This window comes from Geotrypetes seraphini, chromosome 3 (assembly GCF_902459505.1).
Source record: "Geotrypetes seraphini chromosome 3, aGeoSer1.1, whole genome shotgun sequence".
Taxonomy (NCBI): domain Eukaryota; kingdom Metazoa; phylum Chordata; class Amphibia; order Gymnophiona; family Dermophiidae; genus Geotrypetes; species Geotrypetes seraphini.
The window spans coordinates 361111092-361128985 of NC_047086.1; the positions used below are offsets into that span (position 1 = coordinate 361111092).

Here is a 17894-nt window from a genome sequence, read left to right on the forward strand (position 1 = left end):
AACCTAAGTTTGTGTACACCAGGGGGCGCAATTTAAGAGATATTGGCTGGCAATAAGGATAAGGAGAATACGATTAATAGCAGAGGGCATTTTAAGTGTAACAACTGTGTTTATTGCTCATATGCATTGGAGGTGGATAAGAATCATTGTACCTAATTCAAACAAACAGTATTATTTGCGTGCTCATTCGGACTGTGAGACAGTCCAGGTAGTTTATGGAATTGTATGTCCTTGTGGAAAATGGTATGTGGAGCAAACAAAACGTAAAATAAAACACCAGATAGCACAACATTTAAGCAATTTACATTTAAATAGTTGATGTGCCCCTAGTGGCACATTGGAATCAATTGCAGCTTAACATTGAACGAGTCTTCTGATATCTTGAAAAATATTTGTGTATTATGTCACATACAAAAAAACCTTAATCTTATTGAAATGTACTTAATGAAAGGGTTATGTATTCTCAATCCCAAAATTATTTTTAAGTCATCAGGCATTCACAAAATCCAGTCTTCCTCCTGAAGTATGTTTGCTTAGGCACACAGAAGCTAATCGAATGTGGACCACTGAACTTCTCTTACCCAAGCAATGGAGCTATGTGATTATTTGTGGATCCCCCACCCCTAAACAGGAACAAAGAATTATTCTGCATGTTGATATGTATATTTCATACAAGTATCTCAGATACAGTGCCTTATAAAAGGTCTTTACAGTCTTGTATGCTTTTCACATGCTGCTGTTTAAAAAAAAAAGTATATTTGAAACAAAGTAGGAGCTTGATTCATTGATCTATACAACATATTGTATATACTTTCAGTATTAAAGAACAATTATTCAAGAATGTAATCAAGAAGAAACCAAGTAGGCTTGATTGCTTATGTCTGTCCTCACACCCCTGGTCTCAATGCCTGGAATAGGCCCTATTTTGCAGCAATATCAGTAATTGTATGGTGTGGTTGTCTATCTTCTTAGCACAGTGGGATGGAGAGTCTTGGTAAACTAGCAAAAGTTTTTGGGTTTTTTTAATTTTTAATGTGGCTGATGGTCACCTGTGTGGACTGCAGTCCATTACACATTTTATATTGGACTCTAGTCTGGTCTTTTGACTGGGTAACTTCTTGCTGAGCTACTTCATTTTTGCTTTGTCTTTAGGATCATTGACTGGTCTGAATCTTCCCTCCCCTCCAGTCCCATTCCATGTTGGGTTTTCCTTCAGGATCTGCCTGTATTTTGCACCATTCATCTTTTTCCTGATATTCACAAGCCTCCCCTACCCCACTGTTGCAAAGTACCGCACAACATAATGTAGCCACCATCCCACTTTAAAGAAGGAACAACATTAAGCAGAGTGATATGCCATGTTTTACATCACATCCATTGGTTATCATCAAGGTCAAGATATTCCACATTGATTTCATCAGACTACAAAACCTTCCACATGCATGCAGTGCCCTATTAAGTGTTTCTTCAACCATTAAATTTCAACTGCATTCTCTTCCTTAATGGCAACCTTCTTGCTGCACTCCCATACAAGCCAATTTAATGAAATTGTTGATCATTTTCCATTCTCAGCTAGATATCTTTGTAGTTCTTTTAAAGTAATTTTAGTCCTCAGTGACTCTCATCAGCAATTTCCTTTATTCATGGCTACTGGTTTAGGAGGGTTGGCCTGGTTGAGGCTGTCTTTATGGTGCCATACTGTTTGCATGGCATTCAAACACACTGAAATGTTCTTATAGCTTATCCTCCTGTATCTTTGAATAACTATCCTGACATTGTTTCAGAAACAGAGAAACATGATGGCAGATAAAGGGCAAATGGCCCATCTAGTCTGTCCATCTGCAGTAACCTCTCTCTAAGAGATCCCATGTGTCTAGCCCAGGCTTTCTTGAATTCATACACACTCTGTCTCCACCACCTCTTCTGGGAGACTGTTCCATGCATCTATCACCCTTTCTGTGAAAAGTATTTCCTTAGATTACTCCGGAGCTTTCATCCTATGCCCTCTCAATCCAGAGCTTCCTGTCAAATGAGAGACTCGACTCATGCACATTTAAGCCACGCAGGTATTTAAACATCTGTCATATCTGCCCTATGTTCAGCTTGTTTTCGACCTTGCTTTCAAATTCACTTCAGACTAGAAAGGGCTTGATTTTTCATCCCACTCCATTACTGTGAGGTTGGCTCTGTTTGTGGTTTAAGGTAATTTGAGGGCTTTGCTATGACAGAAGATGTAAAACCTTATGTAATCAAGGCATTTTTGTTTCTTGTTCTTATCTGAATATTTATTTTAAATTTGTTTCTCTGGGCTTTTCGTTTCCTTTGTGGTAATCCTGAGTTCCCTCCAGGGGTGGGGGTGGGAGTGGGGGGCTCATTGGTTGGCTGAGTGCTTCAGTTCTGGCCTTTGTCTGGGGCACATTAGCTTGGCTGACTCGGGCGCCCCTACATTCCCCTCCTAAGCCAATCTTCATAACTGCTGGTCCCTGCATGCCATTTTTTGCCTATCTCCAATTGCGCCATTACTTTGCGGATCATTGCAAGAGGAATTCACTCGGCTCCCATTTTATAAAGGTGATCAGATTTTTCTTTCCCTTCCTTCTTCCTTGAATTCCCTTTCCACCTGGTATGGGTTGGCCTGTGCTGAGAGAGAATATTCTAGATTGCATACATTGGCCTCTCAGTGGTCTATAAAGCTGTGGGAACCTATTAGTGTTGAAGCTCTGTCTGCATGCTTTTTCTAATACAACCAAGGGGGTTAGGAACGCTCAACTTCAGGAATTACAGTTTAAGCTGCTGCATCGCACCTATTTCACTAGGAGCCGGGGAGCAAAGGTGGGTCTATGAGATTCTGATGACTGCGTCAAGTGTAAACGTATGAAGGGGACCATATTACATATGCTCCTTGAATGCCTGGAGTTGGGTGTTTATTGGAATGGGGTCCTGGATTTTCTGGTTAAGATAGTGTGGGGGGGAGGGGGGGGTCCCTCTTCAGTGATCTTACATGATTCTCATCTTGGTACACGAAGGGAGGATACTAGACCAGGGCTTAGGAGATGCACATTGGCATTTTATTTATATAGCCCTCCTGATAGCCAAATGGGGGGTGCTTAGGCTCTGGATGGACTAGTCTGCCCCAGAGGTGATGGGGTGGAAACGTTCTCTTGCAGAAGTGGCTCATTGGGAACTTTATAGTGTGGGGAGAGGGGTATCATCTTCCCATCAGCTTTACGGGTCGATCTGGGAGGCAGCATTGGCGGAGGTGCAATCTTGCAACTCTTGCTATATTTTCTTCCAATCACTCGGGTGGGGGAGGGGGGCTGGATGGATGGGGATTGGATGAGTGTGCTTGCGTATGTTTGTACTGTCTGGGGGATTATTCTTTTTCATAAATGGAAAATTTGAACAGTTGTTTCCTATTGTACTTTGGTTGCTGCTTTCTGTCTTCCTCCTCCCTAGGTCTCACCTTGGCGGGGGGAAAGTTTGGCTCCGGCCTCTGTATTACTCGATGGTCAGTTTTGTATTTTGTATTTGTCTTTGCCCATGGCTGTGTGTATTGGTTTATTGCTCTGTCTGTTCATATTTTCTGACTAATAAAAATTTTTAAAAAAAAATTTCTCTCATTGAAATTATGACGTATGTTTTCCATTTTCTTTTTTAGACAGTATAATGCAAACTAGAGAAAGCATGCAGAGCACGACTCGCAGGATTCTTTCCATCCCCTGTGTATGTAGCTGTGCTGTCAATGTGTCTCTGACTTAGAGGGAAGGAGGCAGCTTTGTTCACCAGAAATAGGGTGTTAACTTCGGAGTGGGAAAGTAACTTTGGGGAATGGGGAAGAAGGAAGATAATTTAGGGGGTTATATATAACTGTGGAGGTGGAGGGTAGTTTTGGGATGATTAATTGGGGTCATGATAGGGGTGGTAGTAGATGGGTTGGGAAAGTTTTTTGGGGGTCAGGAAAGTTTGGGGCAATGCTGTTTTATGAAGGAGTAGTTTTGGGGATGGGGGATTTTGGAGAGTTCTGAGACCGAATTTTTGGAGTTGGGACATCTTGGAGCATAGTAGGCAGTCATTGAGAGGATAGTTTTGGGGCTTGGAGCACTCCTGTACTGTTGTGGCAACACAGTCAGCTGTAGTATTTTTGGGGCTTGGAGCAATCCTGTACAGTTGAGGTGACACTGTCTGTAGTATTTTTGGGCCTTGGAGAAATTTTTGGTGGGTCAGCTGTGAGGGTAGTTTTTGGAAGTGGGGCAGTTTTCCGAGAGTTATTTTGTCTCTTGACAGGTAGATAATCTCAAGCACTTTTGCAAAATTCTTTCCAACTTCTATGGCATTGGAAAGAATAAAAACCTACAAAAACAAAAAGGATTTTCTAAGGCACTGCCAAATGTTAACTACCAAGTAGTATAGGAAAAACGAGCTTCCATTATGCTTTGTTATTTGCAGGGTTTATCTGGAACATTTCCTACAGCAACTTCTGACATTTTAAATAACTCAATCATAAACAGGCGGTTTTCCAGCGGCTTTTCAGTGGTGACCCCGACGTGATCCGAACAAGCAGTTTGTTGGGTTATGAAGATTGTCGGTAAGAAGGAATAAGTTTGTTGGGTTATGAAGATGTCGGTAAGAAGGAATAAGAAAAATATCGGAAGTCAATAGATTGGCAATAAAGGGAAGATAATTGAAGTTCATAGAAAGATAAGTGTACGTAAATAAGAAAAGATTTGAGATAACTGGCAATGTAAAAATAATAAAAAAACCAAAACACCCTCTTTGTCTTTATAAGTCTGGGATTTTTTAATATGGGCGCTTCCCATCACCTCACTTTTTCCCATTACTAACGATTATTTGTTTTCTAGAGTTAGGAAAAACTGCAGACTTTCTACAGTGCACTTTAAGAGAATACCTATTGATTTTTATGAGTACTCTAAATAATTATACAAGAGGGGCGTTACCTTAATACTTGCTAGCAATTAATGTCTGTCCATTTTTCAGCACTACAGTCCTTTATGTTACCTGTTGTATTATGTCATATTCAGTGTTTTTGGAAATACGAGTGCATTTCCATTTATGAGTGCTCAAAATAATTACCAATATAAAGAAAGAAAAATTATTTTTTCCCTACTCACAACGATCTCAAACCTTTTTCTTTGTCTGTGATCAAAGTTTAAGAAATGAGTTATGCTTCCTTTCCCCCCCCCCATTACACAAACACACATAGCTACTTCCTGGTTGATTTGTCTGTGTTTAGGGACGCTGGGAAATGTAGTGCTATATTTCTTTAACTTGAAATAATCAGCAGCTATTTTCTTTTTGTTTTTTCATCATTCATGTCTCTATAATAACTGGGTCAAAACACAAGCTGAATATCTTCAATTCTATAGCCACACCAATGATATTCATATACACATATGCTCTCAGAAGACCAGTGCTACATTCATTCCATAAGAACAATACTTCATTCAGAGTATGAAAACGGTAAGACATTCAATCTTTTTACAGGAAAAGTCTGTAAATCTACTATGCCAGTAGTAACATTGACATAGTTTATGGTAAAGCCTTCAATGTTTTTACAGGAAAAGCCTGTAAATCCACTATGCCAGTAATAACATTGACATAGTTTAAAGGGACATCCTAGATACCAATCCTCGATGTTTCGCAGGAAAATCTATGTCAGTAGTAGCTCAATTACCGTTACAACAATACACGTTTTACTAATTTTTCTTTTTCTATTTTATTATATTTTTATATTTTATCTAACTGAATTTAGTAGACAGAAAGAGCACTTATCTGATTGCCTTCTGAAGGCTCAAAATCACTGCAGCTGCAGTTTTAGCGGTGTCCAACTCCCGCTGAACAGTATCAGTTTATAAATCAAATATATCCCAACAGGCCCTGTTTCGCCCTACGGCTGCATCAGGGGATTTATTTTGAAAATAAATCCCCTGATGCAGCCGTAGGGCAAAACAGGGCCTGTTGGGATATATTTGATTTATAAACTGATGCTGTTCAGCGGGAGTTGGACACCGCTAAAACTGCAGCTGCAGTGATTTTGAGCCTTCAGAAGGCAATCAGATATAAATATATAATAAAACTGATACTGTTCAGCGGGAGTTGGTCACCGCTAAAACTGCAGCTGCATTGATTTTGAGCCTTCAGAAGGCAATCAGATAAGTGCTCTTTCTGTCTACTAAATTCAGTTAGATAAAATATAAAAATATAATAAAATAGAAAAAGAAAAATTAGTAAAACGTGTATTGTTGTAACGGTAATTGAGCTACTACTGACATAGATTTTCCTGCGAAACATCGAGGATTGGTATCTAGGATGTCCCTTTAAACTATGTCAATGTTATTACTGGCATAGTGGATTTACAGGCTTTTCCTGTAAAAACCTTGAAGGCTTTACCATAAACTATGTCAATGTTACTACTGGCATAGTAGATTTACAGGCTTTTCCTGTAAAAAGATTGAATGTCTTACCGTTTTCATACTCTGAATGAAGTATTGTTCTTATGGAATGAATGTAGCACTGGTCTTCTGAGAGCATATGTGTATATGAATATCATTGGTGTGGCTCTATAATAACTGGAACATATTCCATGGGGTTCTCATGATCCACTTCTATCCCAAACAGTAATATTAATTAAAGTTGTGCTAACATACCAAAGTGAGAATAACTTCTGCTTTTTATTTCCTATGTCCCAAGCTAAGTTTTTGAGTGAAAGACATACGCTATACTGTTAACCCATTATAGGCTGTTCACTTCTTGTTAGAAAAATTGTTTGTCTAACTTTAAGCAATGTGTATTGTTCTGTTTGGTTTTCTTAATAAAATATATTATGAGCCAAACAACCATTTATGCCCATGACTTTGCTGGACTTCCCTTTACATTTTATTTTACTTTTTAGTTTTATCATTTTTATTTTAATATATTTCAATATAACTTATATGTTAATATGTTTAAATTTATAGCAGTGAGGGAGGGGAAACAAGATGGCGACTAGAGTGGACGTGTGTGTCTAAGCTCCCGCTTCAGAGGCAATAACTTTACCTTGAAAATTTCTTTAATAAACCATTTTTGATGCCTAAGAGAAGGGGACGGCAGAGGGATATCCCTCTCCCTCTGTCCGTGACTTCGACTCCTCGTCAGTCTGCAATAACAGCTTTTGCAGTCCCGATGGCGTCGGGCGTATCCGCAGCTGAGCCCCAGGAGCAGCTCAGCTTGGACGGCGATACATCACTGAGCCCAGTGGGACCTGATCCTCCTCCCCCTCCGAGAGGCAACGGATTTTGGCCTTCGTGTGGAGGGATCCCGGCAACTGCCAAGACAGGAGGAAATGCCATCGCGGTTTACTCTGGAGAGAATTGCAGAGGGAGGAGGAGCACTGCAGTCGAGCGGTGGTGAGTGTGGGGGAGGTGAAACCTGGGAAGGAGAATGGGATCCTGGGTTACCTCAGCTCAAGCCGCTCGTAAAACTGGCAGTGGTTACACTGGATTCACTGTGGGGAGCAATTGAAAAATCTTCAAACAGTATGTTCTGGATTTATTTCTCTTATGACTGAAGTCTCTACTAAAGTTAAAAAATTAGAAACTGATTACCAAGACCAAATGAAACATGTGGGGAATACTGAAAAATCTATAACTGAGTTTAAATCTTTAAATAAACAGCAAGCAAAGGATAAAGTTTTTTTTCTTTGCAAAATTGAAAATTTGGGAAATCAAAATAGGAGTTTAAATTTAAGGATTTTAAACTTTCCTATGTCTAAATTTAAAACTCCTAGAGAGATCTTTAAGAATTTTTTGGTTTCTACATTAAAAATTACAGAAGTGAATATACCACCTTTGCAGAAGATTTATTATCTAAAAATGACAATAAAAGAGATTGAGACAACTACAGAACAAGATTTATCAACCCTTTTAGAATCATCAAATCTTGAATTGTCTGGATGAGCTACATTAATAGTATCTTTAGTATTTCATCAGGATAAAGAAATGATTTTGAGATTGTACTATGGTCTGAAACAAGTCTCTTTTTTGGGAGAAAGAATATACATATATCCAGATGTTTCAAAATGGACTCAGTCAAGAAGGAAAGAATTTCTTACATACTGGGATAAAGTTGTGTCATTAGGACCCTCCTTTCAGTTAAGATTTCCTTGTAAATGCTTTATTGTATTTCAAAATAATAGATATATTTTTTATGATTCAGATCAATCGTGTTTCTTCTTAGAAGGGAAAGTAATTTCATTTGCACCATAGTGATATTCGGAATAACTCAAGTCTATTGTTTGTGCTATCGGTTTTCACTTTAATTTCCTTTTACTAATCATTAATATATGATCTTTCCTGGAAGATTTTTTCTTTTTCTTTGTTTCCTCTCTCTTCATGATTTGAGGACTATGTTAAAATTAAATAATGGATTTCCTTTTTTGACATATTTTGCTGATCCAATAGGAAATTGGAATTATTTTGTATTGCCTTTTTAGATTGTATTTTGTTAATTAATAGAATATTGGATGTACTAATATCATAATGTTACCTGTTAAGCACAAATTGTTGTACTTATTTAAAAATCAAATAAAGAGAAAAAAAAATTTATAGCAGTGCCATTCTTTTTATTTAGGTTAGATTTTTACATCATATGCCACTGTAGCTATAATTCCTTTAGGTTGTCAGACAGTGTTCCCGCTAAGCTGCGTTGGCCTGCGCTCACGCACAAAATATTATATCGCAGCGCACAAGTTTCTCTTCACAGCGCACACACGCGTCGCAAAGGTAAGGGGAGGCTATAACAGCTCCTGCAGCTCTGCACTTCCCCACAATTGCCATGCTTCGGTTCCTCTTCTTCCTTCCTTCCTCCCCCCCCGCGGGACCCTGCGGCACCATCAACTCTTACTCCCTCTAATGTCGGCCCTGCAGCTCCAGACTTCCTCGCACCTTCTCCCCTCCCCCTTTGGATCGCTATTATTTTAAATGTTATAGCCGCAGAGCTGTATCCATCAGTGGAGATGTCTAACCTCGGCCTGCCCCGGAACTCTTACTGCAACAGTGACTTCCTGTTCCTGCCTAGACGGGCGGCTGCTGCAGTAAGAGTTCCGGGGCAGGCCGAGGTTAGACATCTCCACTGATGGATACAGCTCTGCGGCTATAACATTTAAAATAATAGCGATCCAAAGGGGGAGGGGAGAAGGTGCGAGGAAGTCTGGAGCTGCAGGGCCGACATTAGAGGGAGTAAGAGTTGATGGTGCCGCAGGGTCCCGCGGGGGGGGGGGGGAGGAAGGAAGGAAGAAGAGGAACCGAAGCATGGCAATTGTGGGGAAGTGCAGAGCTGCAGGGAAGAGTGTTGCGGTACCCAGCTGGAGGGAGAAGGAAGATGAGGGAGGGAATTAAAGGAGATGCCAGGGCTTGGAGCATAGGAGGAAGGTATGCCAGTCTAAGGGAAAAGGAAGGGGGAGATGTGAGAGCATGGAGGGGGAACGAAAGATGGAAGAAAAGGAAAGGAGAGAGATGCCAGAGAATCAGGGAAGGGGAGATACCAGACTATGAGGAGAGGTGTGGGAGAGGGAAGGCGAGGAGAGAGATGCCAGACCAATGGGGTGAAAGGAGAGATGGAAGGGGGAGGCATACAGTTTCTGGAAGGGGCATAGAAGGAGAGAAGATGCCATATAGGGGAAGAGAGACGGCAGACAGTGGATGGAAGGAAGAGAGTTACAAGAAGATGAGGAAAGGAGAAACCACAGAAGACAAAGGTAGAAAAAAATTTCTATTTATTTATTGCTTTAGGAGACATGTGTCACTGTTTCTGTGAAGCATTGTATGCAGAGTCCAGCTTCTTGCTGGTTCAATTTAACCTTTGTCTATGTATTTTTATTTTATCCCCCCTTTTACAAAACTGTGAAGCGTTTTTAGCACCAGCCTTGGTGGTAGCAGCTCTGATGCTCAGAATTTTATGAGCATCAGAGCTGTTACCTCCGTAGCTAAAATCCACACTACAGTTTTGTAAAAGAGGGAGGGGTTAGTTTGTGATTACATATTCCTTACTAGGCGAAGGTGTTTTCTGTGTTCTGTGTGTTTTCTGTTAGGATTGACGGTGTAGGATTGATCTGTGCTGGTCTGGCTTGTTTAGTTTTACAATGGGTGTATTGATGTACTGCTCACTGCAATATGTAAGATGCTGCCTTTTCCTAGGTACTCATGTGTGACGTGTGGTTTGTTACTAAAAATCATGTTTTTCTTACAGATGGGGGGGGTGCCAAAAAATGATGGGCCCCGGATGTTACATATGCTAGGTACGCCACTGTATGTAAAGATACCAGAAAGCTGGCGTAGCAAAAACTTCTAAGTTTTGAGTATTTAACCCTCCCACAATCTCACGGGCACTCGTTTCAAGTTTATTGAGATTTTGATTTAAACGCAATATCAAATATTTTCAATGCGTATAACAAAAATAAATTTGGGGAAATAAATAAAACCATTTGAACCAGTGTTCCCGCTAAGCTGCGCTGGCGCACAAAATATTACATCGCAGCGCACACGTTTCTCGTCACAGCGCACAATCGGAAGAGGCGTACGGCAGATGGCAGGGCGGCGAGAGGAGAATCGGGCGAGTTGGCTCATAACTTGCTGGCGCCCGATATTTTTGGCTCACGGTGAAAAAAGTTTGCTCACAACACCCGCCCGCTTAGAGGGAACACTGTTGTCAGATATACTTCAGCTAATATGTTAGGACTTAACTTATTTGATCTGAAGCATATCAATTTTGCTTTCTTTTGCATATTTAGTGCTGTATCTATTCTGTTAGTAATATTACTCAGGCATAGCTGGAAACAAACTAAACGATATATATATATATTTCATAAATTTCTTGTTGATTGTGGTTTGCTTCAATAAGACAACTGCCATATCAGATGACGCTGTTTGTTACATGAGAATCTTTTGAATGAAATGTTTTTGGTATTACAGTTGCAATTCTGCTATTAGTGATTTATTTGCACACCTATGGACTAATGCTAGTTACTAAAGATATTTGAGATATCATCGCTGAGGATTTTCTATCCATATGAAATCCAGATGATGGATGAGCCCCATTGGAAGGATCTTGCTACCAGAGAAGGAATATGATGAGTGCCTAGAAACCCTAAAAAGACTTACCAGCAAAGACTTATTGACTGTTGCTATTAATGACCGGACGATCTTTATGACCTTGAATTTCTACAGCTTTCTTTTTGCCTCCCTACAATCATGGACTTGTTGATTTGCACTTTAACCTTTTTTACGGACTTATGCAGTATTAGTATATATTTGTAATTATTTCTAAAAGGCCTATTACAAGATTCATGTGCTTTGCTTGATTGTGACTTTTATGCATTTCCATCCTGTTTTGACTCCCGTAATGGTGCCCTAATTATTTTCCATTTCAATTGGATTCTTTCCATCTCCTTTCTTGCTGCTAAAGCTGAGGTGAAGTGCAGTGAAGACGCAATGATGACTTGAACCCAATCACCTCTTCTGATCCTAAGAAGTGCACTATGGACCATGATAGTGAGATTTGATGTGGCCCATCCTGGCCTATAAGCATAACCTGATAACGTTTGGACCCAACCGAGTCTGCACTGATCCCAGCTATTTTGAAAGGCATGGAAATAATCTAACTTGTTAATTTTTCCTTTTATCCCTTTTTGATATAGTACACTCATGACAGGATGAAGCCATAAAAAGCAAGGTATCTATAAAAATGTTTAATCGCATACATTTTCTACCTATGGCATATGTTTTTGTGAGATTTTTTTATTGTAATAATTATTTGATTTCTCATGATTACTGAGTCATACTATAACAATTGTCCCTATAGTTTAACTTGGGTTGGGTTAGTCACTTGTCCTTTTAATACTTTATCAAACTAAATTTTGAGTATTTGGGCCCTATGCCTGTACTCCGTGATCAATACCAGCATGACCTTGGACAGGGTTCGAAGAGGGGGAGGAGAGAGAGTCCTGTACAGGTGACAGGTGAAGAGCCCCCCCCCTGAAATCCCCTAACATATTAGGCCAATAAACACAACTAAAGGCCTAAGATGGCTGAGAATGCTCTGACTAAAACTGTCAAGCCTTTGCACAATCTATGCTTTCTGAAATCAGCAAGCCAAGCGAAACTTATGCTAAAAATGAGCGAGTGAAACGAAACTTATTCTTTTACATGGCAACTGGTGTCACATCTGCTGTAATGCCATACAAACAGGGAAGTGAACCTGAGAAGGATGAGGATATGTCTTGACCAAGAATACAAAAATACATTATTTGCGAGATATATCCTGGAATGGGCGGATTCTTACCGGACACTTTGCTTGAAATTGTTGAGTTGATATTAAAATGACATTTGATGGGAATAGATAGTTATTTTAGTAAACAGGACACGCATATGGTATGACACAGATATTATGAACCAATTAATAAACTGATAAATGTAATGACGTTTGTAATTGACCAATAAAAACTAACAATATGATATGTGCCAACGTGGTCTCAAGCTGTCAAGAATTGTATAAGAGACGGCCTTTGTGATTATGAAAACAGGACAGACATCCAGGTATACTCAAGCGCTTGAGGCATACTATCTGTCAGCTCCATATGCTTTAAAGATTTGTCCTTGTAACCTGTTATTGATTGTTAATAAAATAAATATATATTAATTATAACAGCATATTGAGTTTCTGTGAAGCCAGGTTGAAAGCCGTAAACAGGCAGTTTTCCAGCGGCTTTTCAATGTACAATAGAGTGTTAGAATATATTTGATGGTAAATTCTGGGTTTTCAGTGCTGCAAAACAGTTTTAGATTAACTGTCATGCAAATAAATCAAGCTCACTAAACATAGGTAACTCATCTCATGAATATTCATTACTAAAATCTCAAAACATGTAAGACCATGCTGTACTAGATGAAAACATGACCCAAAATAAACATTTCCCTTGCAAAACTAGCTATAATATACAATGTATGCCTGCTGCATAATGCCTGTTTCTTTCAGACCTAATCAGCCAAAATACTGACCAATCTTTACACTTCACCAACTCTGACCTGTTTGTACAAGTCTTATTAAACAGTTATTGCTAGTTAGCATGTTCTTAATCAGTGAAATGTATTCTAGAACTGCTGATCTTCAAGAATTCACAAAAGTAAAATAGGTACCTTGAATGAGCAAAAAAATCTCAGAATCCAGGGCACAAATATGGTTCATTTCCATGCTTGGTGGAAAAAACTCTTAGCACCAAGAACATAAACCTAAGGAGTACATGTAACAACCCCCCCCCCAAAAAAAAAACAAAAAACAAAACACCACAACTACACCCAAAACCAAAAAACCCCTGAAAAGAACACAATCCACCCTTCCCCCTAAAAAAAACCCAACAACAACCCAAAAACAGCCCACACATACAAGCAGGATTTTCATAAAAGTTTATTTTATAGAGTCTACAAAGTTTCCATACTATCCATTTTCAAAATTGAACACAAAAATAAATACAAAGATCAACATGTTGACTTTCTTTAACAAAAATGCAGTGTCTAAACCTACCTAAACAGTACAAATAACTGCAAGTCCTACTTGCTATTGGATTTTTATAAAGTTATTGCTCAGCAAAGGCAATGATGGACCAGTTGAACCACAGGATCATCATAGTTTTAATGAAATTATTTAAAATGAGACTCTCCTGTTAACAAGGCAACAACCGGCTGGCCAGGCCTTTAGTTCCTTCTATAGGCTGGAATATCATCATATTTTTAAAAAAACCATAATTGGTGGTGGAAATATAGAAATGATTACATTTCTTCTCCAGAGAGAAACTGTGCTCCAGAATATTAAAACATATGTCAGCTCTGGGCCTGCATATCTATTTACCACCACTTGGAGCGCTAAATTTATAGCTGAACCTGATCCAAAATGTTTCCTTTTGCTCCAAAAAGTAAGCATTACACTCTGTTACAGAATACAGTAGGGTGTACATGTTCTTCTTGGGATAAAGTTTTTAACTCAGGGCTTCCCAAATGTATCCTGCTGACGTACAATGAATACGCATGAGAGATAAGACACATTGGAGAACATACTGTATACACTGGATGGGGAATCCAAAGAATGAGTCTGGGAAGCCCTGGTTTAAGATTTGCACTTTGCCTATCAGGCGTAAACTTGCTACATGCCTCGCTGAATGTGCAGAAACATCAATCCTTCATTTCTTTTCATAAAATAGTTTTTTATTGCTTAAATATATTTTGTGAAACTGAATTCATAACCAGGTGATACAAAGTAATAAATTACAAATCACAGATATATCTGCACTTCATAACCGGGCATCTGGAAGATTTCATGCCAAGCTTCTTTGTCTTGGTTTAATCCTTGGGCACAGCTATTGAAAATAAGAGAGGAAGAAAAACAAGCATAAATAACAATAAGAAGAGACCATCTAAGAATTTAAGACATTATTTAGGACCTTTTCAAAGACTCTTGAAGCAGTGCTGTCCCCTTCTAGCCACTTTATAAAAGTTACTGTTGTACAGTAAAAGTTGGCTTGCACTCAGTTAATGCACCTAAGGACTTGAGCAATTGTGGATTACTTCCATGCAACTGTCTTCCTACAACATTTATGTAATTACACACCTAAATACAGAATGGACTTAAAGTATATTACTGAAAACAAAGAATGCCAACAACGATCTAATAAGTATAACCCTGATACCCTTGCACAAAATCTTTGGCAAAACAGTATCCACCCAGATTAAATCAAACACAAATAATACAACCAATATAAAACATGCACAACTATAAATGAAAATTAAATTTAAAAAAATTAAAAGGAAAAAAAAGAACACAGATTAAATGATGCGTCTCCCACAACAGTCCAACCACAATCCAGTCTGAGGCCTTAATGGGTGAAAAATAAAAATGAGGGGGTCATCGGCATCTTCTGAAAAGGCAGATGAAGATACTGCCTGATCTGACCATCTTCCTTTGGAAGTTTATTCTAAAGGAGACCTGGCAGTGCCAGAAGCAAGTTACTATGGAGGGAGGCAAAAAATTTAAAGCAGGTATGATGTTTATTCAAGACACACACTTTAGCAGCTGTATTGTGTCCTTCCATCACAGTAAGGACTTTTCATACTACTCTTTGCCTCTGATATGAAAGAATACAAAAAACAAGGGATGGCGATTTTATTGGGGCAAAAATGTTCAAAGTACAATCATAGATAGTAAGAGAGACCTAGAAGTCCATACTGTACATACATAAAACCTTTTAAGAATTATAGATCAAGTCAAATAACTTTGTCCTGAACATTAATTTTAACTAAATATCTGAAATAGGGCTGTGACACAGAAAGAACAGTTTCCTGTGTCATAGCGAGATGCAGGCTTTCCACGCTTTAGGTTGGCCAGTATGCAGCATGCTGTGAAGTTAATTTTCATATCCCCACCCCCTTCAGAAAGGATAAGGAGAATGTCATGGCCATTGTTCGAGTGACATATCTGACATCTGGAGGATTCAACTGGACACTACAGACCTATATTCAGACCTATATTTTCCCATAGCCAGGCCCAGCCTGTGTACCTTGCTACAGCTGCAGCCTTTGCAATGCCAGCAATGATGTTCTTGTTTTCATTCCCTGCTGGGAGTCTATCTCTTCAAGGCCCTGCTGGACTCTTATCACTGCTGTATGACTTCATATGCCAAACACCCTAAAAAGCCATAAACCATTTATAATGAGCAAGGAGCTCTGCTCATGTGGGTGTAACAAGATGAAAGAACTTGGTACCAAACCATGGACTCTCTGTCTCTGAACCAAGCTATGGAAACCAGACAGCTGGATTGTTGAAAGGCCATTTCTTTGCCAACTTTTCATCTTACAAGGACACCAACTCGAATATGCATAGAATTGTAAAACCTCTAATTAGTAGATGCAAGTCTCCGTGCTGAAAGATGAGAGTTCAGCAACAGTTCTTTGTTTCTGTAAGGTCCCCCTTTTACTGGGGGGGGGGTGTGGAGCTGAGAGAGAGGCGTGGACGATAGGGAAGAGTTAGCTGTACATTATGTTATGTACCAATAGGGAAGTACATAAGTAGAATTCGGGGGTGGACTTTTTTGGAACAAAGGAAGAATTTCTCTGTATAAAAAACACGTGCATTCTAAGAAAAGCCAGAGAAAGATTCTCTTACTTATGCTACGGGGAACTGCTAGCCCCCTGCTAAGCATACGAGTGCAAATTCTTCTCTCCATTGTATATTCTGAACTGACAATACTTTATATATTTTTTTGTGCTATGCCTTGGCTGCTGTAATATTGTAACTTTTCATACTATCAATAAACAAATATTGTCTGTTTTGGAAGATACAATGCCGTCTTGTAGTTATTCCAATGAGGTCAGCAAAGCAGCCTTTTTATCTCATTGGTGACCCCGACGTGATCATGATTAACAGATTTATTTTATAAGGTGCTCCGGTGAACTCCAAAGAGAAACACGTTCAGGAGGCGTAAGTATTCCGCCTTGGTGCTGGACGGACGGTGTTCCTGGGTGAGGCAAATATATATATATATTTCTAGTCACCCAGAGACCGTACGGAATTAACACTGTACAAATTGTAAGTATAACTTTTTACTTTAATTTTTGTATATATTAGACGTCAGTTTTATAAATAGGGAAAGATAGAACAGTGTAGGGACGCGCGTGTTTTTGTTTTCAAGAGATTGTATATTTTGTATATAATAGGGAATTGAGCAGTTTAGTCTGCATCAGGATGTTACCTCTAGAGGTCATGCAAACGGCCAATCATTCTAAATTAGCTACAAACATCTCCCACTTCCATGAAAAATGGATTAAAGTGACAGCTCCAGACTCTGGACCAGACTCTGAGTTTTTTGATTCAGCATCTGACGACCATGAAGCACAAACACATGTGTATGCAGACCCTGTCCAAACCATGTTCCAGTCAGCACTCTCTCCTATGGAGATAGTGCTCCAGAATGAGAGATCTCCCAAGTATGTATATGTTTGGGTATCTAATTTGGCAGATTGGACAGAAGGACAGGCCCCGCAAATGATTCCCTACCCCCGAGAGGGGTCATTTGAAACTATCCATATGAATACTGCCCGACTGTGCATCAAGCAAGGCACTGGAGACCCCGGCTGGGATCTCAAATACATGAAAAAATGCTTAAAGGTGTGGGAACAATATGAGCACATATACAAGGGAGAAGCAGTTCAATTCCCAGGAACTGCTTTAGGACAAAGCGTGACTACACCCATGCCCATTATACAAGCCCCCCTTCTCATGAGCACGAAAGAAGGAGGGGGCGTGCAGCGCTCCTACATTCCCTGGAGCTTCACTGATTTTGTGGCAATTAAACAGCAGCTCCCGCCTTTGATGCAGGGAGCTGGCCCATGGATTAAAAAATTTGAGAAGCTAACAGCTCAATGGACCTTAGGGATAGGTGACGTCCGACACCTATTAGTCCAATTGGTAGGCAATACAGCAACTGATATCTTTTCAGATGCTGGCATTCCAGATTATACACCCGATGTCACATACTTTGACGGGGCCCCATTTAATACCAGCCGCCCGAGGGTCTGGAAAGCCCTGCGGGACAGATACCCTGACATTATATAGGATGCACCATGGGGAGTATTAGAGTTAGAATAGGGGAACATATTAGCAGGATTAGATCGGCAGTCCAAGAAGCCCCTTTGGTGTTACACTGGATTGATAAACAGCATGATGTGGCAGACTTACAATACACTTATCTTAGATAGTGTTACAGTTACTAGAGGTGGAGATGTAGCAAAGATTTTATAGAAAAAAGAACAAAAATGGATTTATACCCTCAACACGCTACACCCGCATGGCCTCAA

General features: G+C 39.6%; 1 protein-coding gene across 3 annotated transcripts in view; it reads right to left on the reverse strand.

Moving 5' to 3' along the window:
• Positions 1 to 13437: 13437 nt before the first annotated feature.
• Positions 13438 to 17894, reverse strand: part of TP53BP2 (tumor protein p53 binding protein 2) — a 138571-nt gene continuing 134114 nt past the window's right edge. For all 3 annotated transcript variants that reach the window (XM_033938942.1, XM_033938943.1, XM_033938941.1), the window contains one exon: positions 13438 to 14401. In XM_033938942.1, the coding sequence (XP_033794833.1) occupies positions 14360 to 14401 (42 nt within the window). In that variant the 3' untranslated portion in view covers positions 13438 to 14359. The remainder of the gene's footprint in view (positions 14402 to 17894) is intronic.